At 38.8% G+C, this 25,726-nt stretch overlaps 3 protein-coding genes across 4 annotated transcripts; 1 reads left to right on the forward strand and 2 right to left on the reverse strand.

Annotated features, from left to right (window-relative positions):
• Positions 1-330: 330 nt before the first annotated feature.
• Positions 331-15,053, reverse strand: si:dkey-17m8.1 (C-Jun-amino-terminal kinase-interacting protein 4). Of its 2 annotated transcripts, none has more exons than XM_039805221.1 (28): positions 14,908-15,053; positions 13,457-13,850; positions 13,149-13,343; positions 12,896-13,016; positions 11,748-11,818; positions 11,569-11,633; positions 10,859-10,931; positions 10,597-10,766; positions 10,156-10,430; positions 9,678-9,735; positions 6,900-7,052; positions 6,683-6,725; positions 6,402-6,529; positions 6,175-6,228; positions 5,306-5,446; positions 5,045-5,141; positions 4,710-4,796; positions 4,558-4,605; positions 4,265-4,406; positions 4,092-4,134; positions 3,902-3,982; positions 3,216-3,283; positions 2,925-3,073; positions 2,664-2,835; positions 2,038-2,151; positions 1,843-1,941; positions 1,635-1,721; positions 331-1,323 (listed from the first exon to the last, which is right to left on the reverse strand). In XM_039805221.1, exons 2-28 carry the CDS (start codon positions 13,553-13,555, stop codon positions 1,205-1,207), a joined length of 2,952 nt encoding a protein of 983 aa, XP_039661155.1. In that variant the 5' UTR covers positions 13,556-13,850; positions 14,908-15,053; the 3' UTR covers positions 331-1,204. The 2 variants fall into 2 exon arrangements, with proteins under 2 accessions (XP_039661155.1, XP_039661154.1); XM_039805220.1 differs by having other exon boundaries at positions 5,045-5,177; positions 14,908-15,052.
• Positions 15,054-16,485: 1,432 nt separating this feature from the next.
• On the reverse strand, positions 16,486-18,673 carry LOC120561895 (transmembrane protein 100-like). Its single transcript, XM_039805228.1, has 2 exons — positions 18,452-18,673; positions 16,486-17,784 (listed from the first exon to the last, which is right to left on the reverse strand). The coding sequence occupies exon 2, from the start codon at positions 17,718-17,720 to the stop codon at positions 17,298-17,300; it is 423 nt and encodes a 140-aa protein (XP_039661162.1). The 5' UTR covers positions 17,721-17,784; positions 18,452-18,673; the 3' UTR covers positions 16,486-17,297.
• Positions 18,674-21,131: 2,458 nt separating this feature from the next.
• Positions 21,132-25,200, forward strand: rcvrn2 (recoverin 2). Its single transcript, XM_039805227.1, has 4 exons — positions 21,132-21,234; positions 21,358-21,878; positions 23,997-24,108; positions 24,580-25,200. The coding sequence occupies exons 2-4, from the start codon at positions 21,498-21,500 to the stop codon at positions 24,666-24,668; spliced, it is 582 nt and encodes a 193-aa protein (XP_039661161.1). The 5' UTR covers positions 21,132-21,234; positions 21,358-21,497; the 3' UTR covers positions 24,669-25,200.
• Positions 25,201-25,726: the final 526 nt, after the last annotated feature.

The raw sequence follows: 25,726 nt of genomic DNA on the forward strand, positions 1-25,726 counted from the left end.
ATCTGTTTTTAATATGCTAAATGTGCTGTTTTACTGTAAAGTGTCTTTGTAAACACTTTATAAATAAAATGTATTATTATTACATAAAAAAAGAAACGGTCAGTGTCATTTGTACTTTTTCATAAGGAAAACTGGGAGAATTTGTACTCTCTCTGCTTAAGAAGTTGTATATGGACTACACTTTGTGGGCTGTAATGTAATAGCCACTACTATAAAAAAAGATGATTCTGCTGTATTGTCAATTTCCTTTGGAGTTATTCATTCATTTGATGATCCGTTTGTGTTGCACCAGTTTACAGCAATACAACTCAGAATGAAAGTTACCACATCAACCGTTGAAGACATTTTTTAATGACAATAATCATGTTTGCACAAGGTTGAGTCAGGTCAGAACAAATGCTCAAGTCTTCATTTTCTTTCCAAGAAAGATAAGTAGATTCTATTACATCAACATGAGTGCAAACTTGCAATTGCACATAAATACTGCATAGGACACTTTTAAAGACACATTTAAAATGTGTAGTTTGTAGTTACACTATATGCAACGTGGAGGGGTTAAATTTGAAAAAAGAAAACCACAAAAAAACAATAACAAATAAATTATTCCCAATCTCAATACATCAGGAGATAAAAAGTGATTGTCTTTACGCTGAGAGATCAAAACCTGTTCCAGTTCACAGTTAACAACAAAGTATGGACACAGCAGCTTCATGAGCAGCCACATCATTAAGTTAAAGGCTATGATCAAAAGACATAATACAGAAAGACCTGGTGGAATGAAGATAAGAATGACAACTCTGCATGGTCTGGTAGAAAAATGTATCAGGAAGCGGTTTGTCAGGGAGACTAAATGTATTGTTAGTGCAAAGATAGAAATAAGCTAATCAGGCATCTGAATTACTGACCAGTTTTACAGAAATTATATGAAATCAGACGAAGGCACACAGTAAGGCATCAAAATCCATCAGGATATTCCAGTCAAAAGATAGATGTACAAAAAAATGAGGTAAAAAAGGATGAAACAGCATGTATCAAATATACATTTCTAGAGGATACTTTAATTGCTGCCACATTGAGATGCTGGTTCATTCAGTTCCATGAAAGCACCATTTCCAATGTTGTCTCTAGGTTTGCTGGTGTACAGGACACATGTGCTATGTCTTTATCTCATTCCAAAAAGGGCAGAACTAGGAGATGATTGATGTCAGAGGGCAGGGCTGGGAACAGAGGGGGTGGAATTCTGCCAGATGATCATTTGACTGCGTTCAGACCGCTGAGGTGTAGCTTGGGACAATTCAACCGATCCCTCATTTGCATCGTCTCCTGAAAAAAGACGGCTCAGTTAGACATTTCATAAACTAAGCACTGCCTAAACAGTAAAAACATGCAACATACAAACGCTAATCGCTAATGCTAATTTGACATTAGTGGCCAGGTTGGTTCAGTGGTAGAGCAGGCGCACATATACTGAGAGGTTTATGTCTCAATGCAGAGGTCCAGGGTTTGAATCTGACCTGTGACAATTTCCTGCATGCCTTCCCCCTCTCTCTCCCCTTTCTCACCTAGCTTTCCTGTCAAAAATTAAAGGTAGAAAAGACCCCAAAAAATGTCCTCACTATTTTCCTTCAACTCACCCATTCGGAAGTTGATGTAGCCCTCTCCTCCACTGAGGATAAGCTGAGAGGTAGTGACAGTGCAGCCAGGAGAGACGATCAAACAACCTGTGGGACAAAGATGTCACTACAAGGCAAATGCAGCATGCAAAGACAAGGATCTACCTGAGTCAAAAACAAGTTGTTGAAAATGTTTAGAATGTTTGATTAAAGACAATCAGATTCTAACCAGGTGCAGCTATGATGAACCTGACAGCTTGTCTATGTCCATGGTAACACAGCTGGGCTGATGAAATGGAGCAATATGGGATGGAGATGGCCTCTGATGCTGTAGACAGTCATTAATATAGTTAATGCTAAATAGAACACATTTCTGAAAATATTTGATTCATGTACCTATATTCTCAGTCTAAATAAAACTCACTTATGGATAATGGAATGGAGAAAATGGCACCACCTCCTGTGCCCACCCACAGACGGCCAGAGATGATTGTAAGAGACGAGATCTGGAGAGGTGAGAGTGTCAGGAAGGCTTGGCCTACAGAGGGAGACAGAAGCATGTTAGCTGAGCTGCAGGAAAGAGTTTAAACCCAAAATTGCCTGATACAAAACAAACGCATAATAAATCCAGCATTTGTAGTCCCCTGGCTCTAACAATAACTGCTCTTTCTAAAATCTCTAGCAGGTAGACCTTTTGCCATTTTGATGAATTGCTGCCACACACCCCAGGAATTTGCACATAGTCTTAAAGCCACAAAGGCTGCTAAAATATATAACTGTTTAATATATTAAAAGAAAAAAGAAAAATATACATTTCTTTCCTAAATTATAAAATTGACAACAGAAACAGGTAGTAACAAGAAGATTTCAAAGTATCCAGCTAATGACTAACATTGATGTGAGCAGTACTGTTACATTATAGGAAATGACTACACTATGCTGTAACACAATGTAGATACCAGAGCTAATAGATAGGCACACAGTAATGTTCAACTGTAAATGTAATATTTTGTACAGTAAAAATGGATTTGTAATAAATGGAAAAAATACCTAATGTTTTAGTGACCAAAGCAGTAAAATCAACTTCCTGTAGTGGCCGGCCTGTGGACCAGTCAAACAGTCTGAGGATTGGGTCAAGGCGGCAGGATGTCCAAACACCACTTCCACCAGCACACAGGAAACGAACCTGCTGCTCACTGCGCTCAGAGACCGAGAATGTTTGCTGTAAGGTTAGATGAGGAATAATGATGGTGAGTTCCAAGACAGTGTGAACATGAGACAAACAATGTCAGTATCTCCACTGTTTCTTACCTCAACCTTCTTGTTGTCAATGTCAACCACATGGACTTTGTTCCAATATCCCACCCACAAGCGGCCACCTTTTGCAAGGCAGCAGCGAATGGGCTGCAAAGGGTTTGAGCCGAGAGGCATCACCAAGTGTGACTGTAGATTCCAGCCACCTGTCAATCACAGAACTTATTGCTTCATTATTTATGCCAAGCATCAAGTTACGTGAAGAATGCTAAATGAAGAAATAGAGAGATTAACTGAGAGTCTGATTTTACTATAAAAAGACATTTACTATAAACAGAAAGATGTTACCTGAACTGTGTGAGAAAAATGCTAAAGTCCCATCAGCTAAACCAGCTATGACTTGACCCTGGGAATCCCTGTCCAATTGAGTCAACAGAAAGAAGCACATTACAACATACATTAATTAAAGGCCCCATATCATGCTCATTTTAGGTTCATAATTGTATTTTGGTTTCTAGAACATGTTTACATGCTTAAATGTTCAAAAAATGCATTATTTTTCTCATACTGTCTGTCTGAATATACCTGTAATTACCCTCTGCCTGAAACGCTCCGTCTTAGCACTTGTCTTTTTAAGCCCCCCTCCCGAAAAAGCCATGTCTGCTCTGACTGGTCAGTGTTTCTGGGTCTTTTGCATCTGTGCTCTGAGGGTTTTTGCACTCATCGTCATTGCAGCTGGGGAATGACTGTTACGGCACTGTAGCAGCACTTTCTACCTATATTTAGTATAGTTGTGACATCACAACCTTACAGCAGTCCAAATTGTTCGTTTAAAGGCACCCTTTTTTAATACAAGCTGTGTGCATTTCTCAGTGGATTAAGTATTTTGATACTTTTAAAGTATAGCACCTCAACCTGCTTAATAAAAAAAAAAGATATGGAAATCTCACTTTTTACAATAAGGGACCTTTAAATGCTAAAACTTAAATATGAATACAAATATGTTGAAAAAACACAGAGCAGACAGAACTCACGTTAGCGAATAAACACCTTCTGAGAGAGAAACAGACTGCAGACAGCGCCTCCTGCCAGCAGAGGCTGAGTGTACCAGTATACTGTGAGACAGACAAAAAACAGAGAGAAAAAGTAAAAGTGCTTTGCCAACATGCATTTTACTCAGAGTTTTATTTATTTGAAGTGAGCTGTTTATTCAGCACACACTACCTTCCTTCCTGAGTTCCAATCCACACAGTTCCTGCAGTGTCACCTGATATAACAAGATCAGAAAGGAAGTAAGTCAGCAATGTTGATTTCCAAGTGTTTCCAGTTATCAGTATGGTATGAAGGGATAATACAAGTACACAATACATTAAATAAGTTGTCTGTGTGCAACTGACCTATGGGTGGCACAGCACAGATGCAGAGAGCAGGAGCTGTGGGAGGGAGGCTGAACTGATCCAAGACGGTGTTGGACCGTGCTGGATCAATCACTGTAATATCACTGCAGGAGGCAGGGCCAGAAACTACCCACACAGAACACTGGCAGAGAAGGATGGATATGGAGTTTGGAAAGATGTATGGCGTGAAACAACACGTCCATGGGGCAGTGTTAGTTATGCTTGGATGGCATTGTACATGGTGATTAGAGTATACTGCAGTTGTTATTTAACCAGGATAATGACAGACTTACTGTGGCCTCTCCTGAGATCTCAGGGGTGACTGCAACCGCACAGTTCAGCTGAAAAGAAAAATAATTTAGGGCCAACGTTTAAATGCTCTGGAGGTATGATGTAACAGCTGCAAGGTTCTTGCATTTAAGAGTTTCGCAGTGAAAAGATCTACCTTAGCTGTGGAGTCTCTTTGATCCAGCAGTCTAAGCTGCATTAGAACAGGCACATCCTTAGGCTCTGGGACAGGTTCATGAGATTCCTACAATGATGGCAGTTAATCACCAAGATATTGTTAGGATTGTGGAAATGTAATTGAAATGAAACTCTCTGTGGTATGAAAGCAAGATTGTTTTTCATTAGTTTAGTTCAAATAAATGCGTATGTGTGGTAACCGAAATGTACAATTTAGACTCTTAAAAGCTAGGGGAGCTTTAGGCCCAATTTTTAAATCATGTACTCTTCTAACATTCCCTCTCAGCATTTCTCCTATGCGTGCATTGCTACTACCTGTGTGATTGCCAGCGGTGTGCTCCAGCCGTGTATCTGCCGTTTTCCAAGTGATCCCCAAATGTGGGAGCGAATTTCTCTGTAGAGTTCTCTCCTCCTGACACGAGGGGAGAGAGCAGCAGGAGAAGCAGATCTAGAGAGAATGCTTCTGCTGTTAATCAGCTTGGGTGAGCCTTTTAAAATGATTCAACTGTGTTTGCAAATAATGATGTAAACAGAAGAGCATATGCTTAAGTGACATGGCCAAAAACACTAGCTTACTCAGCATTAGTTTGACTGGCAGCCGGTAGTTGTGGAGACCCCAGAGGAGAGCGAGGGAGTGATGGAGAAGTTGGCAGGGCAAATGCAGAAGCAGAAGGTGGGAGTAAGGGTCCCTTGGACAAACCAAACAAACGGTTGAACCTGTAATAAAAATAAAAATAAACAATTGTCAATATTTTATAAAGACTGCAAAATGTCGGTGTACAGCATATTACCAAACGTGCAATTATATAGCACACTTGTTTATTTAGCTCTGTGTTGTGTCCATGTAATGTCAAGTGGTTTCACAGACAGATACACTATGAATCTAAAAAGAGCAAAGATTCTTCCCTCTCAGCTGACATCTTTTACCTATTCAAACACTCACAATGTCCTTCATCACACAGGGTGCTTTACAGCAATCTTAAGGAGCAGTCTTTTTGCAGTCACTTAACTCTCTTAAGCTCCAACTTCTGCATATTCACATACTTCTAACCAAATGGATCCTTATTATTGTTATTTTGGTGACTCTTTTAGAAACCGAGTGCTACAGAGCTACATTCCCACTGCTTTTGTAATTTATATTTTAATGTTTTTATTGACTAGAGGTTGCTGTATCAACAAAAGGTCAAGGTAATTCCCAATAGTTTTTTATACGGCATATTGTTTGATACATTATTGGTTTGCTTTAATAATAACAATATTTCAGTATCATGAGGCAGCTTTACTGCCTGCTTTATCCTCTGGCACACAGTAGCACAGGCATGGGCACAAGAATACCCTCCGAAGCTGCAACAGCCAACTATTTGTAAGTTATGACTGAGGACATTAACTTTTGTCAAAGAGGATGAGTATGTAGTATAATGTCAAATTATAAGACAGACACTTACTTTCTCCAAACACTTAATCTTTTGTCCTCAGTTAACCTCTCATCCTTTGATGCTCTATAAAAAAAAAAAAAAAAAAATGAGGTTAAAGACAAAAACCATGAACACAATTGTTCTTGTTTTAACCAAATTCTAAATTCTCTATTGGAACAAACATAACCTTTAAATCTTTAAAAAAAAAATAAAAAAAAAACATCACCACAACTATGTTGATTTAGTAGCATAGTTACCTGAGTGTCTGACTATGTCTTACAGCCTCCTGCAGCTCAAACAGACGCTGCTTGTATTGGTTCTTCTCCATGACCACACGAGCCATTTCAGAACGAGAGAAGTGGCGCATGGATGCGGGTAGAGAGGCCTGAATGGAAAGATTTATGCTATTTAGTGGGGTATATCACATTTAATTAACACTGAGCAGTTACTGAATTTGAAAAAAAGCTTTGCCAATGCAGTGCTACGGTTGCTGTGTGATACAGTAGATACAAATGTGAAAATAACAATGCCTCCTTACATCAGGATCCTCAGATTGGCACGCGTCCAGTTCTTTCCGAATTCTATGAATAATAGTTGATATAAAGGACAAAGTTATTGTAACAGCAGTACATATATTTGATATATTATAATTATAATAACAAACATTTAAAAAATGGCAATATGTCTTTCCCAAAAAGGCAAAGAATTAACAAACAACATTGAAATGGGAAAATATCTAGAACAATCTTCTACACCTCTTAGTTTCCTCCTCCTTCTCCTTCATCCGTCCCTCCAATCGTGAGAGTGTTTCCTGAAGAGAGGCCAACTCCAGTTTAAGAGCTGAACGGTCATCAGTGAGCTCTTCTACCCGAGATATCAAAGCCTTACGGCCAGCTTCTACTAACTCACTGGAAAAAAGAAAACGGAGAAAAATATGAAGAATTTCATTATTATGGGTTAGGGTTAAAGAGTATGGAGGAAATATTTATTCATAATTCAAATTGAAAGTCCAAAGAGAAATTGAAAGTCCAAAGAGAAAACAAAGCGAGATGAAATTAAAAATATTATTATTTTTTTCATTTGGCTTTGGCTTTTGAATTTAATATTTGGCTTTTGAATTTCAATTTATCATTGGCTTTTAATTTTCATTTAATATTTGGCTTTTGAATTTCAATTTAACATTGGCTTTTAATTTTCATTTAATATTTGGCTTTTGAATTTCCATTTAACATTGCCTTTTCATTTGGACTTGACACATGTCAATGTAAATGAGGAGGCGTGGCCCAAAGGCTGGTGGGAGGGTCTGAAACGAAAGGGGTGCAGAGGCACCTTATGAACAGCAGGGGGAGCTGACTGTTGGGGAGCATCTGTCTGCAGCTTCACAACCAGGTTGGCTTGGCCTATTATTTCACATGATAGAAAATGATGATGTAGGCTAAACACAAACAACATTTCATGCAACAACCATGAAGTTTTCATGTAGTTACTATAATTGGGCCCGTGTTAGTGAGGACTAGATTAGGACTGTATTTAAAGCTGATTCTGGTTCCCAACCTCACCCCAGGTGTGTCTGTTTAAAACACAACTCAGACAACTTCTCTCTTTTTATTTTTTATTTAATTAAGTAGGCTACATGTTGGAGAATAGCGCGGACACGCACCTCACACCGCGCGCACCACCCGGAGGAAAAAGTGAGAGAAAGAAAAAGGAGAGGTCACAGTTCAGACAATGACGATCCGGTTGAGATTGTGTGCGTGTGTGCGTCCTCGAGATCTGACGACACACAAACACACGTAGCAGAGCTACCCACACCCATGTTTCTACTGTTGCTTAATTAAATATAACATCAAAAGAGAGAAGTTGTCTGAGTCCGTGTTTTAAACAGACACACCTAGTGCGAAGTTGGAAACTAGAATCAGCTTTAAATACAGTTCTAATTTAGTCCTCACTAACACAGGCCCAATTATAGTAACTACATGAAAACTTCACGGTTGTTGTATGAAATGTCGTTTGTGTTTAGCCTACATCATCATTTTCTATCATGTGAAATAAGAGGCCAAGCCTGGCCAAGGTGGTGAAGCTGCAGACAGACACTCAACAGTGTGCTCCTCAGCAGTCAGCTCCCCCTGCTGTTCATAAGGTGCCTCTGCACCCCTTTCGTTTCAGACCCTCCCACCAGCCTTTGGGCCACGCCTCCTCATTTACATTGACATGTGTCAAGTCCAAATGAAAAGGCAATGTTAAATGGAAATTCAAAAGCCAAATATTAAATGAAAATTAAAAGCCAATGTTAAATTGAAATTCAAAAGCCAAATATTAAATGAATATTAAAAGCCAATGATAAATTGAAATTCAAAAGCCAAATATTAAATTCAAAAGCCAAAGCCAAATGAAAAAAATTATAATATTTTTAATTTCATCTCGCTTTGTTTTCTCTTTGGACTTTCAATTTGAATTATGAATAAATATTTCCTCCATAAAAGAGAGTTAACAGTTCCAACAAATTATTGACTTTAAAGTGATGGTTCGGAGTAATTTCACCCTAGGGTCCTTTGCACCATGACCTCGAGCCAAACACCCCCCCAGAAGCTTTTTTCACCTGGGTCGAACATTTGGAGAGTTAGCGTAGAGTAGCGTTATCAGCTGAATAGCTTAGCGCAGGGGCTAATGGATCCACGTTTGTATCTCGTAAATGACCCCACTAATAATGCCCGAAATGATACCAAACGTCTACATGTAGTACAAATAGGTTATGCTCTCATAAAACGATGGATTGGAAAGTTTGTAAGAAGTTTATGTAAATAACACTTGCCTGCTAGCTTCTGCTCTCTGCTGTTGTTGTTGCTGCTGTAAGACGAGTGCTTAGGGACATCTACAAATTACAACACCGAAAAGAGATGCAACAAAAATATTTTTTTATTTAACTTTTTTTTTTAAAGTAAGTGCTGTAGTATAACTAGCAGGAGACAAGTTATAATTGAGGTAAGTTTGGAGACATTACCTTATTTAATCATTAAATTAATAAATATTTTTGTTGCATCTCTTTTCGGTGTAGTCATTTGTAGACGGCCCTAAGCACTCGTCTAACTGCAGGTAGCAGCAGCAGCAGCAGCAGAGAGCAGAAGCCAGCAAGCAAGTGTTCATAAACTTCTGGTGTACTTACAAACTTTCCAATTCATCGTTTTATGAGTGCATAACCTGTACTAGTATAGAAGTTTGGTATAATTTCGGGCATTATTAGTGGGGTCATTTACGAGATACAAACGATGGATAGCCTCCTAGCAAGCTATTCAGCTGATAAGCGCTTAACTCTACTAACTCTCCCAATGTTCAGAACCGAAAGAAACGGGGGGTGTTTGGCTCGAGGTCATGGTGCAAAGGACCCTAGGGTGAAATTACTCCGAACAATCACTTTAACATTTTCTTCTCTAATGGATTTGTTTGTACTGAAGAAAGAACCCCAAGTGTTTGGAAAATCCCCTGCAAACTCAACTAGCCATAACAAGGTCAGAAAAATTAAATATAGGACTCACTGGGTGACTTTCAGTTCCTCATACTGAGAAAGAATCTCCTCAAACTGGTCTGCACTGCCTACACAAAAAGAAAGTATTAAAAATGTTTGAACACACGAAGAACATTGAGAGAAATATAGGTCTGACTGGTTTTACTATTTACATTTACTTTCAAGAAGAAATGACTACGTGGAATGGTGCAAAGTGGTAAAAAAGGAAATAACGCTTTATGAAAACTATGGCAAGATACCTTTTTCACTGATGTACTTGCACTTCATGTTAGTATGGTATAAATAGTTATTACATATCATTTCCAGATTATATTTGTTTACTCTGTGCTCCAATGCTACACATAGGACACAACACACAGGCATTGTTATGGAGTTTGTTTTTGAAAAATCATAACTGGCTAATTCCTGGGCAGTTAACATTTTGTTAAGATAATGAAAAAGTACATCAACCATGTGTTTGAAAAAGTTCTATAAATGTGTGAATTTACCTCTGACACTGGCCCCTCGGTCTACACTCTCCACATAATCCAGACTCAGCTCTGACAGCTCAGAGAACACAGAGTCAGTGTTGCGCAGCTCCCACTCCACACTATCATCTTCCTCCACCTCTTCCTCATCTTTTTCCTGCCTCTCTCCTCCCTGCACCTCTTCTACTTTGGACATCTTCTCTCCCTCTTTCTCCTCTACTGCCCTCATCTCGTCCTCCACGCTGGTCTCCGTCTCATTTCTCGGTGGCTCGTTGGTGTTCAGTCTAACTGGGGTGCTGATGAAGATGCAAATTAAAAAGAGTAAGAAATGTAAGAAAGTATTCAACTCTTTTATGTGCTCTATGTGAACATGAGCTATAGTGAACTTGGGTTTTAGTTAATGATTATATATACTTTTCATCAAAATCTCCAAAAAAATTGTTAATTGCTTCAGATTATTACCTTGCATTCACACTGCCATGAAATTGTCTCAGCTCAGGAGTGGAGCTTATGATGTCATTGATAAACTGATCTGCGGTGGGCTTTAATGCAATGTCAATCGCCTTTTCTTCTTTGGCTAATAGATCCTCCAAACACGGGGGACCAGAATGTGAATGTGGTCTTTGAATCATCTGCAAGCAAAAAAATAATAGGTGAAACAACAGCTACTTCTCTGCCTTGTATTAAATTGTTCCAAATATGTGTAAAGTGAGAATATGTTTACCTTTTCATTCACAGTGGATTCTGACAAGACTTGGTTGGATGGAAATTCAGCATTCTTGGGACGCACATGATTCCTAAACGCAACATGCAGTGTTACATAGCAAAGAAAAGTCACCTGAATAAACAGTATCAATGTGTGCTTCTTTCTGACATTTTGCACCACTTTCTTGCAGCCCTCTTACCACGACTGAATTAAAGTCTGTGACTTGTGATCAACACCTACCAACAAATGCTATTTTATTTTGGAAATTACCACTAAATACCACTTTTTCAGACAAAAGCTCAAAGATGAAATTATAGCTTTGTTGCTAATGAGCTAACCCTTTCCATAAAAGTCTTATTTATAAACAGTAAAACATGGGGAATTTGCGAGTGTGCTTTAAGTGTGACTGAAAAGCTTAACTCAATTTACATTTGCAAAATTGGTCTCAAACTGCCATTTTTCATTTATAGTAAACACTGCAGTTAGTATCCTTGTAAAAGGTAAACAGAGATACTGCTATGTTGCAACTGTTGTGGTTAAAGTCAGAAATGTTAGCATGTTAGCGAAAGAGAGTGGGATTTCTTAATTATATTGTTGGCTACAGTCCATAGTAGCTTGTGTGTGGCTCACAATAAAGCTGCGGTCATGGTTTATAGCCCTCCTGTGTGAGGCACTATCTACAGTATAATAAATGAGGTATAGATTAAAAGGTGCTGAATAATAACAACCTTAAAGGAGAATCTCTTTCAGAATCCTTTCTCTTTTCCAAAAGTTCCCGATATGTGTGAGCCAGCTAAAGGAGAGAACATCAGTGGTATGTAAGAAATAAAGTAATGACAAAAAACAGCTAAATATTGTAACAGTGTGTTTAAGAAGTCACTGTGTGGTGATACCAGCAGTATCTGACCTTGTTGTGAGTATGCCTCAATGTGCTCAGTTCTCTACTCAGATTTGCTTTCTGCTCCTCCAAGGCCACCACTGCAAAAAAACATACCATGTAGCTTTAGAATTACTATCTACTGTTCCAGTATCCCTAAAAAATGTATAGACCGTAGCTCTTCTTCTGGAAGATTTAAAAACGTATCTCGTCATGACTTGCACAACAAGATGGAGAAAAAAAATACAATACATGGCTACTATGCCATTTGTCACCGTTAAAGTGATGGTTCGGAGTAATTCACCCTAGGGTCCTTTGCACCATGACCTCGAGCCAAACACCCCCCCAGAAGCTTTTTTCACCTGGGTCGAACCTTGGGAGAGTTAGCTAGAGTAGCGTTATCAGCTGAATAGCTTAGCGCAGGGGCTAATGGACCCACGTTTGTATCTCGTAAATTACCCCACTAATAATGCCCGAAATGATACCAAACGTCTACATGTAGTACAAATAGGTTATGCTCTCATAAAACGATGGATTGGAAAGTTTGTAAGTACACCAGAAGTTTATGTAAATAACACTTGCCTGCTGGCTTCTGCTCTCTGCTGTTGTTGTTGCTGCTGTGAGACGAGTGCTTAGGGACGTCTACAAATTACAACACCGAAAAGAGATGCAACAAAAATATTTATTAATTTAACTTTTTTTTTTAAGTGCTGTAGTATAACTAGCAGGAGACAAGTAATAATTGAGGTAAGTTTGGAGACATTACCTTATTTAATCATTGAATTAATAAATATTTTTGTTGTAACTCTTTTTGGTGTAGTAATTTGTAGACGCGACTCTCTTACTGCAGGTAGCGGCAGCAGCAACAGAGAGCTGAAGAGAGCAGCGGCAAGTGTTAATAATTCTGGTGTACCTACAAACTTTCCAATCCATTTTGTGTACTTGTAGACGTTTGGTATCATTTCGGGCATTATTAGTGGGGTAACTTACGAGATACAAACGTGGGTCCATTAGCCCCTGCGCTAAGCTATTCAGCTGATAACGCTACTCTAGCTAACTCTCCCAATGTTCGACCCAGGTGAAAAAAGCTTCTGGGGGGGTGTTTGGCTCGAGGTCATGGTGCAAAGGACCCTAGGGTGAATTACTCCGAACCATCACTTTAATATTCAAATACTCACACTGATCAGCTTGCTCTCTTGCTTTCTTCTCTAGCTCTCTCTCCCGCCGCTCTCTCTCCTTTTCCCTCCCCCTCATGGCTCTCCTCTCTTGTTCAATTTGGTCATCTAGCTCCAAATATCTCTAAAGAAAACAAAATGCTTTAACAGCTTTCAGCACAGACAACCGCCGACTTTCACAGCTGTTAAAAACACATAACCAAAATCATGGTATGCCACACTACATTAACACTTTTAAATCTCCATCAATCCCCACCTCTTGACTTTCTTTCCTGAGTGCTCTCTCTGCTTGGTATCTCTCCAGCAGCTCTTCTCGCTCAGCTTTCTCCCTCTCCGCCTCCTCCTCCCTGTCTCTCAGCTGGGCTTTGCTGCTGGCCAGCCCCTCCAGTACCCACACAAATATGGGTACCAGCGACTCCACCACACCTTCACCATGGGTCTCAATAACTGTCTGCGAGGGGGGAAAGCAGCAGAGTGAGAAACCATTCAGAAAAAACATATTCGGCATATTTTTTCCTGAAAACAATAATGAAGATATAAAAATAACTTGACGATCTGCTTTACCTGTAGCTCTGAATAAAGTTTTCCTGCCTCTTCACTCACAATGTTGGGGTCCAGCTCCACCTCCCCTGTCCCACACAGCACTCTCTCACTGTACTCCATCAGCCAATTATTTTGATCTGCTGTATTAACTGTCAAAACAGTTTCCCTAGCTCAACACAGAAGGCAAATGATTTTACAACTATATTAGCCAATTCTGTTGCTCTCTTAACTATACTTCCTCACCAACTACTACAACTAGTTTATCTGGCTTTCTAACATTTCTGCTAACACCAGCACCACCCATCCTTCACAACGTTATGTTCCATTTGTCCTTGACAAGGGCAGCATCATCTTAGACTGCATTCAACTAGTCGTTTCTGTGCTGTGAAGTTAATCTGATGTTTTAGAGTCCATCCTGGGAAAGAAAAGAAGAAAATATATGATATGCAATGATAATCAATCTCTTCTACACTTCAGCTAAAAGGACAGCCAACTGTTCTGTGCAATATGCAAGCTTAGACATGCATTTCTTTTTGTATCTGTTCCAACTAACTAGCATAAGCTTTTAAAAGGTTGGAATTGCCATGTGGTTTTCTGCTATTATAATCTGTGACTAATGTAGTTTAACAGAAACAACAAAGCATCTGCACAGCAAGGATAAAAGTCAAATTCCAATGGTTGGAAGTGGTGGTTTAACAGACATTCATTTAAGATCAGTAACTTATTTGTGTTCAGGTTTAGAGACAAATGTTTAGATTACACACATTAAAGCAAAAAGTTCAAAAATTAGAAAATTGTGATGGGATTTTTTTTTTTCTGACATCTTGTAGACAAAATGATGAATCGATAAAATAAACATCAGTTTACCTGAAAATGAAAATAATCATTAGTTGCAGCCTTAATCAAGTATATGGCAAGGTGTCTAATGAAAGGTATAGCCTATGTATATGAAGTTCATTTATGGTTCTTTAAGTACATTTTATTTTGGCTTTAGAGTCTCGCTAATGCGCTTTAAAGACCCTTTGACATATAATCTACAGAACAAATGGGTTTTTTGTTCAATATCTATGCGTCGCTAATAAGTATAAAGTGCAGCACAGGAGAGACAAACCAAACGACTGTGTGTGTGTGTTTGTGTGTGTGTGTGTGTGTGTGTGTGTGTGTGTGTGTGTGTGTGTGTGTGTGTGTGTGTGTGTGTGTGTGTGTGTAAATAGCACACAGAAGTTCAAACGGTTACATGTAAACACTCTTTAACACTCTTTAACGACAATGAGCTACTTATAGCCTTCATGGTTAGCTAAGACATATCCAAACCTTTTAAAATGACACACATGAATTGGCATACTGTAGCCTATAAATAAGTAACATGACTGACAGTGGACACCTTAGGAGATCTATGGCAGCAACGTTGTAGGCTCACTTGAAAAACAAGCCGAGTCGTCGCGCTGTTCGGCCATTTTACACAAACTCACCTTCATGGCTGACACCTTCGTGACTTTCATTTAAATTCCCCCAAACTGAAATTCCAGCCGTTTTCTCTTCGGGTACGATATTACACATAAACGAGTTTAAAGGAGGGGGTGTTGTTTGATTCTGACGTGCACAGACATGTCCTCAGTTCGGCCAATCAGAGCGCTGCAACCGTCGACTGTAACCAATAGACGGGAAGAAGAGGTGGGATGTGGGCAGTTTTGTTTTCAAAAGGAGAAAAAAAAGTTTCCTGAAACTCGAAGATGACACGTGACCAAAGGAGCTGCAGCGGGTTGTCAGGTGATCTGAGTAATGCACGTCGAAGTGGACATACCTGTAGAAATACTTCACATACCTGAAAGCTAGCTAGTCTCTTTTACCATGACATTCAAAGTGATTAGAAAAGTATAAGAAAGTTTACGATGTTTGCATTGTGAACGCTGCTTGTAGGTCAAGTTATTTAGGTGTCAAATTAAAAGGTAAGACGACTATTAAATGTCGTGTCAAGAGGCATCCCCCAGAGAACTCTTTCTTTAGCTATTAGAAAATGTGCTGTAAAGTTATCACTATATGAATCACCTTGGGAAAAGGTGGAGTAAGGATACTATTTAGCACAGTGAGGGACAGTACAACATGTAGGCCTTTAGCTACTATAAATCCCGATGCGAATGTTATTGGATGAAGTACAGTTCATTTTAATTCCAGCAGATGGAGGTACGAACACATCCCCCCCCCTCTCTTCTCCCCCTTCTTCTTTCTGCTTCCTTTAGATTTCTGTTCAGTTGGTTTCTGTTTTGTTGACCTGCACTTATTAGCCCTTTAAATTGACAGATAATAGGCTATATCCTCTTACCTGTAGTGTTATTTATCAGTTGATTGTTTTGGTGTAAGATATGAAGATATCGGCCGTAGAAATGTCTGCCTTCTCTCCAAAATAATGGAACAATATGGGCTTGTGGTGCTCAAAGGGCTGCAAAAAAAAACATAAAAAAAAAAAAAACTCAACAGCAATTTCTGTTTTATCATGACCCGGTTACTCAAGATTATCTACATGCAGTTCATGTAAGAACTATGGTAGAAGCAAAATAATTATTACATGAAACTCAGAAATGCATACACTTTTTTTTTGGCAACTGGCACCAAAACAATCTAAACTGATAGCACTACAGATAAGATGGAAAATGTGTATTTTTCATTTTGGGGGGAACTGTCCCTTTAAGATATGATCTGTCCTGCACTGTATTTATTACAAATTTAACATAGTAGTCTTATACTACATCTTTCACATCCACCTTGACAATTTACTGTTGGGCTAACAGTATGTGTTTTACTCTCATAATGATAGCTAAATTCTATTTAACATTTCACTATCACACTTGACACTTGTGCTTAACTATGACAAGTCAAAATGTCTGCTGTTGATGCCTTTTTTGTAAATCTCTGATTTGCTACCACTGTTATTATATTTGTTGTGTTTAATCCAATATTTTTTTTTCACAATTTCACAATAACTCCCAGTGAAAACTTCAAAGAGAAACTCCTGCCATCTACCTTTATTGGAAAGGTGTTTGGCTCACTTCATATGCACTTACATACTTAGTGAAGGTGTCACTCTGTCTCTGTCCCACACACACAAACTTACACATTTTACATGTAGTCACTTTATTACAGTACACACTGCTACATGCTACATGTGAAGTCCGTGTACGTTATGTGCTGGCGCTACCCGAGCTGGCTATGTACTCCGGTAAGAGAGTCGCTGCAACCTTTGGTTTTAGTTCAACAGATTTATTGACATCCAATCCCAGCATGTGAATACAGTGCTTGTTGTTAGTATGTGTTTGTGTGGTTTGCAGGGAGTTTTCCACACTACATTTAAATTACCAGTTGTGAGAACAAAAGAAAATACAGGAATGAGTGAAAAACAGTGGTAGGCAGTGGTTTAAGGAGTACTACTGGTGCAAGTATTACTTGAATAAAAGTAGCAATACCTAATTATAAAAACACTACAAGTAAATGTCCTGTATTCTTACTTACGTAGAAGTAAAGTAAATAAAGTTAAATAAATAAAGTATGCATCAGGCAGCATGGCCCCTTTCAGAGTATTATATTTTAACTACTTCATATAGGCTTATGCTGGGTACTTTCATCTATAACAATGCAACAAATCATACACAACAAAATGTATAGGCTGCTCATATGTTCTGTACAATCCTGATCATCAAAGTTACTAGTTAAGACAGCTGTTGATATGAGGGAATATGTTGTGTTTCACTGGAAAACAGGAGTTGTATTTCTACATAATTTTGATTAAAATATAAAGGGAAGAGCAGGAGTGAACTTAGTTTTTTTCCCCATTTCTCTTAGGCTATATCCTGTAAATAATTCTTCTTTATATTGTGACTTTTTTAATTACCCTCCCACTCTCTACAAGAACTTCTTTTCCATCCTCTCTGTCCCTTCTTGTCATCTCTCTCTTCTTCTTTGTCAGGAGGTGAAATGCCACCACACTTCCTACCACCACGAAACAGAAGGCCAGAATTACAAATCCAAGTCCCAGTAAGTGAGAGGTTCCTCCTTCAGAGTGGTTCAGTTGGTCCCACAGCCCCACTGCTACACAACTGAAGCCGATGAGAGTTCCCCAAAAACCAAAAGCCAGCATACAGGATCCACAAGACAGCTCAACACCCCCGGTCACCACAGTGACGCCCGCAACCGAGACAACTCCTCCTGGTAAGGTCACTGTCTCAGATTTAGGGTCGTAGGCGACAGTAGAAGTGACATCTGATAGAGTTGAAGGATCAAGTGTTTCCATCTTGGTTGTTATGGTTGGTTTTAATTCCTTTGTCAGATGGCCAGCTTCTTCTTCTGTCTTACTCCTACAATATGACACATAGTCCTGATTTAAAACCCTTAACATCAAGTTTCCCCTTTTTATTTGCCTTTATGTAGCTTTAAGATAGACAAATCGTCTTATCGCTAGTTCCAACTCTTCATTGAAAACTATATGATGTTTAAACCTAGTGAAATATTCAAACCATGTTTTTTATTTCACCAAAGCATCATTACACGTTTCCCGAAAATACGCCTAATAGCCTTATATATTTGGTATCTTTGGAAAATTTGGGATCTCCACAACAATTTTAAATAAAGTTCTGTGGGTGTAACAATGTTTGGTTGCACAGCATTAGTATGTAATGACTGACCCATTAGCTGGGTTTAGAAAATGTAGAATAATGATATTTTAGCATTGGTCAGTTAAATGCTGGTTTTAAGATACAAAGCAACTGAAGTTTAGATACAAATACAGGTGCTGTTTAAGGATTTGGCAGTGGCGGCGAGGAAAAACTTGCTCAAAATTCGAGATCACTAATGCCCCAGATGCATATCTTTACTTTTTAATCAGTTTCATAAAATAGAATATGAAAGACATTTGCTTACACCAGAAATTTGGATGGATTGATAAGTAATTTCAAAATCAAGAAACTATGTTAATAGTGATATCTTTACTTAAACTATTTATATAATAAGTACAGTATTGCTTACCTCAGCGTTAAATCTGAAGCTCAGATGTTAGCAGAAAAGTCCTTTAAATTCATAGATGTGATTTTGTTTTTGTCCAGGTATTTGAGTGATGTTAATGAAAGCCTAAAAGTGCTGCTGACTTTCTCTCTGGACAATGGGTGTAGAAATGTGAGCAGGGGCCCCAAGTGCTGTTACCTTTATCATATACGTCACAACCTGAGGCCTCACAAGATGGTGGACACAATTGTCAAGATTGTTGTCAATGTTTGTTTGTTCCTCTCTTCCCTTGTGCTCAGTAGGAAGCTCTTGTCTGTCATTAAGCATCATTATAACCCATTACCAGATATTTATCTAGGAACAACTCCCTTCCTCTTTTCCTCTCTCTTTCAGTCTTAAGATTTGAGTCGTGTCCCACCAAGGCATTGTTTGGGCTGAGAGTGGATTTTTCTTTTTAAAAATATTTTCCTGTTCAGCATTCACATTTCTCATCTCCCTGCTTGGGAGTGCTTATTATGTAGTCAGTGCTTTTACTTCTAAAACTTTAGGACATGAGGTGTACTATTCAACTTTGTGACTATCTTGAAATACGATTGAGAGTTAAAATGTTGAAAAGTCACACTTTTATCGTGACGTTCATTTGGAAAATAACGATTAATAATCACATACAAAACAAAAAAAACAAAACTTTAATTTTAAATTCCTTGTCTGCTGGGTTCTCATACTAAGTAAAGGAGTACATGAATGAATGGGCCTGATCTGTTTACACAGAGTGGGGCAGATGTACAGTATATGTGTCAGTGCTGACGTTGAGGTGGCTCCCAGGTCAAAGCTGCGCTGTAAGGCAAAGCTTGATACCGCCAGTTAATTGGCTATAATGCTGCCCGGCCAACTAGGATGTCACCAGCGTCACTGGCCTCACTGCAGATATTTTTAGATGTGTTGACTCCTACTATCAATAAACTTTCACCTATAACTGCACTACTTTTTATATTTATATTGTGTATTATACATTACTGCCTGCAAAAGAAATGTGTTGTTGCAAAGCAATGTAATAGCTGCTACAAAGAATGTATTCTTTCTTGGGTGTCATTCATTGTCATTTTCTTTTTGTCAAAAGTGATCACAAATCCTTTCTTGCGCTGGCTCTAGCAATTAGTGGAGGTAGGGTAAAGGTTAGGCACAGAGAGGGTTTGTAGAGAGGAGGGGGTAATTCTGTTGGCTTTGGCACTCACAGGATAATGATGATGGTAATTGGCTAAGGGTTGGATTGGGTGGGACAGGGTGGGTCAGAAGTAATCCAATAGATAGTCTCACTGAGCATATTTATGGAGCAAAGAAAATCCTGTTGCAAAAAGTGTAACGAACAGAGTGTACATAAAAAGGGCTGGGCGCCTGGATGGCTCAGTTGGTGGAGCGGACGCCCATGTGTGGAGGTTTGCTCTTCGACGCAGTGGGCCCGGGTTCGGCTCCGACCTGTGGCCCTTTGCTGCATGTCATTCCACGTCCCTCTCCCCTTTCATTTCTTCAGCTGTCCTGTCAATAAAGGCCTAAAAATGCCCAAAAAATAATCTTTAAATAAAAAAGGGGCTACTAATGTTATCAACTTGTGTTTTTATCCGCCCTGTTTCAATATACACACCCCTCGTGCCAATTTATTAACACATACGGCCCCTCCTCCATGCTGAGTTGGTCTGAAACAGCAGTTAATACAATCAAGATAATACTTTCAATCTAATCAAAGCAGACACACAGAAAACAGACTGATGATGTAAATGTGTCAGCCAAAGTGAAGTATGATTTGCTGATGCATCACAGTAATTCTGTGATGGATGTTTACAGTAAAGATAGAGACCATATACAGAGAAAGAGTTTCTAGGGAGTGGATAGAAAAATGAAGTAAAATGAAGGCGTAATAATTAGTATGTTTGTGTCACTCAGTACGCAAAATGGGGCGCCTTGTGCATGAAACAATACTTTGTGAAGGGAAGCCTAGGGCCACGAAAGGCTAAAAAGACAACAACAAAAACATAATTTTGCAAACAATTTTTTTGAGTAAGAAAAGATGGGCAAAACTTGGAAAAGGCTTGTGACAGAGAAGTCAGTGAAAGGACATCATAGCTTTGGTAGGACAGGTAGGAGGTCATGGGCTGGCAGCGCTGATGATATGAGGGCCCTAGGTGGGATTGGAGGTACAGGAGAAGCTTAACTGCATGGCAGTCTGGAATTAGATGTCAGTGGGCAACTAAACCCATAATAAATAGCAGACATACTGCTGAAGAACCTAAAGTATTGAAAACAAGGCTTCCCTTCATGTCTGCTAATGTGCTGGTCAGTGTTTAAAAGTGTATACTTTCTTATGATTATGTAGCATTCAATTACTTCTCAATTTCCTGAAGGGGTTGTTACCACCAAGGATACATTGAAATGCATTGAACTGAACTCTGTTGATAAATATTGAGTTATTAAGTAAAACTATTAACTTCTTGGATACACCACTACAAGGCATTACTCAGAAATCCTACTTTTTAAAAATAAATAATTAAACAAAGAAATTAACTCAACACTGTCTTATACTGTAGATCTTTCTAGACTTCCAGACCCAATAGAGAAAAGTAGGATCCAGGGGGTCATTTTAGTCTAAACCTCAGCCACCTTACAGTAAATCCCGCATTAACATAATTAACCCAGTCATCCATGGTAGGAGTGTGTTTCCCCCTGCCCTCCTGATCTTACTCTTATTCCTGGTCTTACTGCTGAGACACACACTCAGTTCTCCAGCCATCATCTGCCCACACAACACACAGGTAAGCATTCCCTACATGTTTAGATCATCCTCACATTGTGATTTATTGATATAGTAGTAGCAAGATATTTAGGATTTCATAAGTGGACTGTACTAATATGTGTAAATCTTTTTTTCACTTCAGGGTGTCTTTATACATCAACAGGAGAAGTCAATCCAGTGAACAAATATTTTTGAACAGGAGAAGATAAACTCAGGTGGCAAATATTTGTCAGTGAGTATTGTCAAAACTGACACATTACTAAGACACTGAGAGCATCTACCATGGGAAATTCAACCAGTAGCGCAATATCAAAGGAGATCCTGCAGGACCTGAAGCTCAACACCACATTCACTGAAAATGAGATCTCTCAGTGGTACGAGAACTTTCAGACGCAGTGCCCAACGGGACGCATAACACCAGAAGAGTTTGAGCAGATCTACGCCCGCTTCTTCCCTGACAGCGATGCCAAGAGCTACGCACGACATGTGTTTCGCTCCTTTGACACCAACGATGATGGCACTTTGGACTTCAAGGAGTACATCATCGCACTGCACATGACCTCCACTGGGAAGACGACCCGGAAACTGGAGTGGGCCTTCTCGCTGTTTGATGTGGACAAGAACGGATACATCAACAAGACAGAAGTGACGGAGATCTGCCAGGTGAGAGGGATACGTGCAGTGATGTGTAGGAAGAGGATGAAAGGATTAGACACTTTAATAGTATGACAAAAATCAAATAATGATATCCTCTATTTCTACAGTGTGAGGATGTATCTTGCTCTAAACATTTAGCCTCTTTAGAATAATTTCTAAACATAAAACTATGTTGACTAGGAGTGCTAAATACAGAAAGGTTATAACATTTAACCATAATTTTAAACTTTTTTTTGCTGCTATAAACATATAATAGACATTTAAGATGTTCTGTTGTCTCCAGGGAAATGTTTTATACTAAGTTGTCAAAGCTGCAGAGAGAAAATATGAGGATTTCCTGTAGTATACTACTTTTTAAGCGTTAATGTTAAATTGAAAGTTATATGACAGTGAGGTGGTGTTGATTTAACTCGATGGTCATTTTAGTTTAAAGTAGAATAGTTTGGGATTATTATTGTTGGAGCGCATCATATTGTCAGGTTCTCCTGGTATTTTGCCAGTTCCCTTTTAGACCCATGGACAAAAATAGTTGTTATACCATCCCTATAATTAGTATTTAGGTCCTATTTGCCAACCCAATTAGCTATAGTCTATTTGGGCCTCAAACCCCTGATAATCTCTGTGATTACAGGGTTAACTCTGAGACGATGTAGGCAGTCCTACTCTTAGGCTAAGATAATAATAATAATAATAATAATAAGACTCTTGCATCTCTCTATCTATAGACAGACTGCTTATCCCTAATCCATGTTCCTTTAATTCATGAAGCTGCCACTTCCCACTGTTAGATGTAGTTATGCTAATTACTGTGTAATAGTTGTTGTTAGCCATTGTTTTCATATAATCAATACTCAGACTGATGAATGTTGTAACGTTTCTTATCTTCTGTTCTAAGACGAATGATATATTATTGTAAGAGGTTTAGACAGATCAGCCAAGTTTCCAGCTGGCATTGTAATAGGATTTCATTCCTGGCCAACTGGCCTGAGTCCATGTGCATCACATTTACAACCACTGTACAAAATAGCTACATTTTAAAGTCACACTGCCAAAAGTTTAACAACCTACAACAGAATTAGAATCTGTGGAGAGGCAATAAACAGATCTGCTATATGCAGAGAAGCTAACATAATTATTACAGAAAGATAATCCAGCTATATCGGTTTTCATTTGTGGGTTTGAAGAGTAAACAAGTGAGGAAGGCAGGATGAGCCAATTTTACTTTAGTATAGTACACCGATATGATGAGATGTAAAAACAGTGTATCTTCAAGGGGGTGTCCACATTTGTATGTGAGTTCTTGATACATATCTGGTTTTATTATGTATAAGTGACCAGTAACTATAAGCTCCCAGTGTAAACTAAACAGAGCACAAGACCAGAGGGGCAAGATGGAGGGACAGTCCGGGGAGAAAAGAGATGACATCTTGGTGTTTGGCCTGTGGCCTGAGTCTTGGCACTAATCCATGTTAATCTAGATGTCTTAAATGTGGGAGATGAGTGCTTCCCCACTAAGTGGGACACACACTTAAAGGCCTAAACCTAAAGTGCACAGTCATTTAAAATCTGCTGGATTCTAAGTGGCATATTTCTGATTCATAATGTCTGAAAAATGACACACAGGTCTAGATGTGCTAATTAATTATTAATTCATTAATTTTTAACTTGTATACATAGTCTACATAAATATACATAAATTGTGACGGCCAAGCCCTCCAGGATTGCTCTCGTAACTGCTGCTAATCTGGTGGGCAGATCAGGTGTCGTGGGGATTGCAGGCTACATTTTATGTAAGATTTAATTGTAGGCTACTTGATTTGGTTGTATTCAGCCAAATTGCCCAGTGAGTATACAACGCCTAATGACAGTAATCAGGGACTAGACTTTCTTAGACACTAAGAAAAAGTGTTGGCCTTTAGCTTTTCTCGAAATGTCAAGTTGTTTTTCATCAGACGCTCTATAAACCACAAGACACTAATTAACTTGACTCACTTGTCCTACAGGCTACATGCTTCTTGGCTTGCACACATTTGTTTTATTTGCTGTGTTGACGTTCCATACGTTATTTGTGTGAGAGAAATGATGTAGCTTAATCACAGATCTTATACCCAACCCCCCTCTCAGGCCATATTTAAGCTGATCCCCAAGGAGGAGCAGAGCAAGTTACCAGAGGATGAGAACACACCCGAGAAGAGAGCCAACAAGCTGTGGTCTTACTTCGAAAAGAAAGACAGCGGTAAAGGAAATAACACACGTTTGTTTACACATTCTGCCCCCACTGTGCATGACAGGTCATTGTGTTCTCATCGCTACGCACTTATGTTAAAGAGAGATAAAATCTGCGTGAGCTCTTACTACCTCTCCTCAGCAGCTGTTCTTACATCCTGTAGTGAAGATTACATTTTACAGCTGTTTGGCTTGACAATAATACACCACCTGGGGGCACATCCCCCCAGTTACAGCATCACATGTATCATGCAAGCTTTATTATGTATGTACCAGCCATGTATCATGAACTCTTAAGTGACTTCACTGCGTACTACTGTCACACAAACGCATGCGCGCGCACACACACAAGCACACACGAGATAAGACAGAATTTCTTAGATAAGAAACAAGTGCATTATTCAACCTCATCATGACCCCAAACTACTTACTGTATATCTTGTTTACCGTTTTCTCTTACTTTTTTTTTTTCTTCTCATAGAGCGACTGGCTGAAGGAGAGTTCATCAAAGGAGTGATTGAAAATGAGAATGCAATGCGTCTTATCCACTATGAACCAGTTAAAGAATAAAGTCATTCCTACTTCATCCCCTCTCATTAGACTCTCTTAAACTTTTATTTTTTCTCAGCCTCACATGCTTCCTCCTGCCTCCTCTTTCATCCACTCAACCCCTCCGTGTAAATACTCTTCTCTACAGTGTCTTGGTTGCAATGAACCTTTCAGTAAGTTTTTGTTTATGTCATATTGGTTTACTATCATGTTTGTCTATTAATTTATGTGAAATAGAGGCTAAAAGAGGTAAATTATGGAATAGTGTTTAAAATGTATACAGCTAAAAATGAGATTTCTGGTGACTATTATTAATGCGATACATATATACATTCAGAATGTGTATTATAAATGTGTCCTACTGTTAACCTTTTAAATGGTTCAAAAATGTTTTGACTGGAGAAATTAATGGTAATGACAAATCTAAGTATCATACCCAATTGTTAGCTCACTTAAGTTTTTTTTACATAACTGGAAATGTCTTAACAGACGTGGTAGCTCTGAAGTGTTGTACTCTATTCACTGTACAATCAATTAAATATTTTCTCATAAATCTGTGCTTTGAAAATCTATTTGTCTTTCCCAGAAAAATAATAAACTCGTCTATGACCTAGAAACATACTGTGTTTATAATGCTAGCAAAAATGACGCTTTGTGTTTTAGGTTTTCAATTATATGTTGTTCAATTATTATGTCTCGGACAGTAAATCCAAGAGTATCCCACATGTAAAACCTACAAACATTTAAGGTACATTTTTGTACGTTTATTTAAAAAATGTTGCCTATATAATTTTATGTTAAACACAGTAAATACCTGAATTTAAAAAACAATTATTTCCCTGAAAGTGTGTGTGTGTGTGCCTGTGTTTCTTTCCAACTTTCGTTCAACCCCCCACAACCTGCTCCATCCCTTCACATGCCCTCCATCTCTCCTCACTCTATTCCTCCTTCATTTCCATCCAACTCGGGATTACTGGTTTACACATAATCTTCTGTTCAACATCAGAGAGCAGACTTTTCAAAATCTCTGTAATCTTTCTATCACTACGTGTCTGTCGTATGGGTTTGTCTGTGCATCT

This window comes from Perca fluviatilis, chromosome 7, assembly GCF_010015445.1.
Source record: "Perca fluviatilis chromosome 7, GENO_Pfluv_1.0, whole genome shotgun sequence".
Lineage (NCBI taxonomy): Eukaryota > Metazoa > Chordata > Actinopteri > Perciformes > Percidae > Perca > Perca fluviatilis.

Bases quoted from the DNA above. Each gene is read 5' to 3' on its own strand.
- si:dkey-17m8.1 (XM_039805220.1), bottom strand. From the start codon at position 13,555: ATGGAGTACAGTGAGAGAGTGCTGTGTGGGACAGGGGAGGTGGAGCTG. The intron at 13,344-13,456 runs GTAAAGCAGATC...CCCCCCTCGCAG, and splicing joins AACTTTATTCAGAGCTACAG to ACAGTTATTGAGACCCATGG. The intron at 11,819-12,895 runs GTGAGTATTTGA...GTTTTTTTGCAG, and splicing joins AAGAGAGCAAGCTGATCAGT to TGGTGGCCTTGGAGGAGCAG.
- LOC120561895 (XM_039805228.1), bottom strand. From the start codon at position 17,720: ATGGAAACACTTGATCCTTCAACTCTATCAGATGTCACTTCTACTGTC.
- rcvrn2 (XM_039805227.1), top strand. From the start codon at position 21,498: ATGGGAAATTCAACCAGTAGCGCAATATCAAAGGAGATCCTGCAGGAC. The intron at 21,879-23,996 runs GTGAGAGGGATA...CCCCCCTCTCAG, and splicing joins AAGTGACGGAGATCTGCCAG to GCCATATTTAAGCTGATCCC. The intron at 24,109-24,579 runs GTAAAGGAAATA...TTCTTCTCATAG, and splicing joins CTTCGAAAAGAAAGACAGCG to AGCGACTGGCTGAAGGAGAG.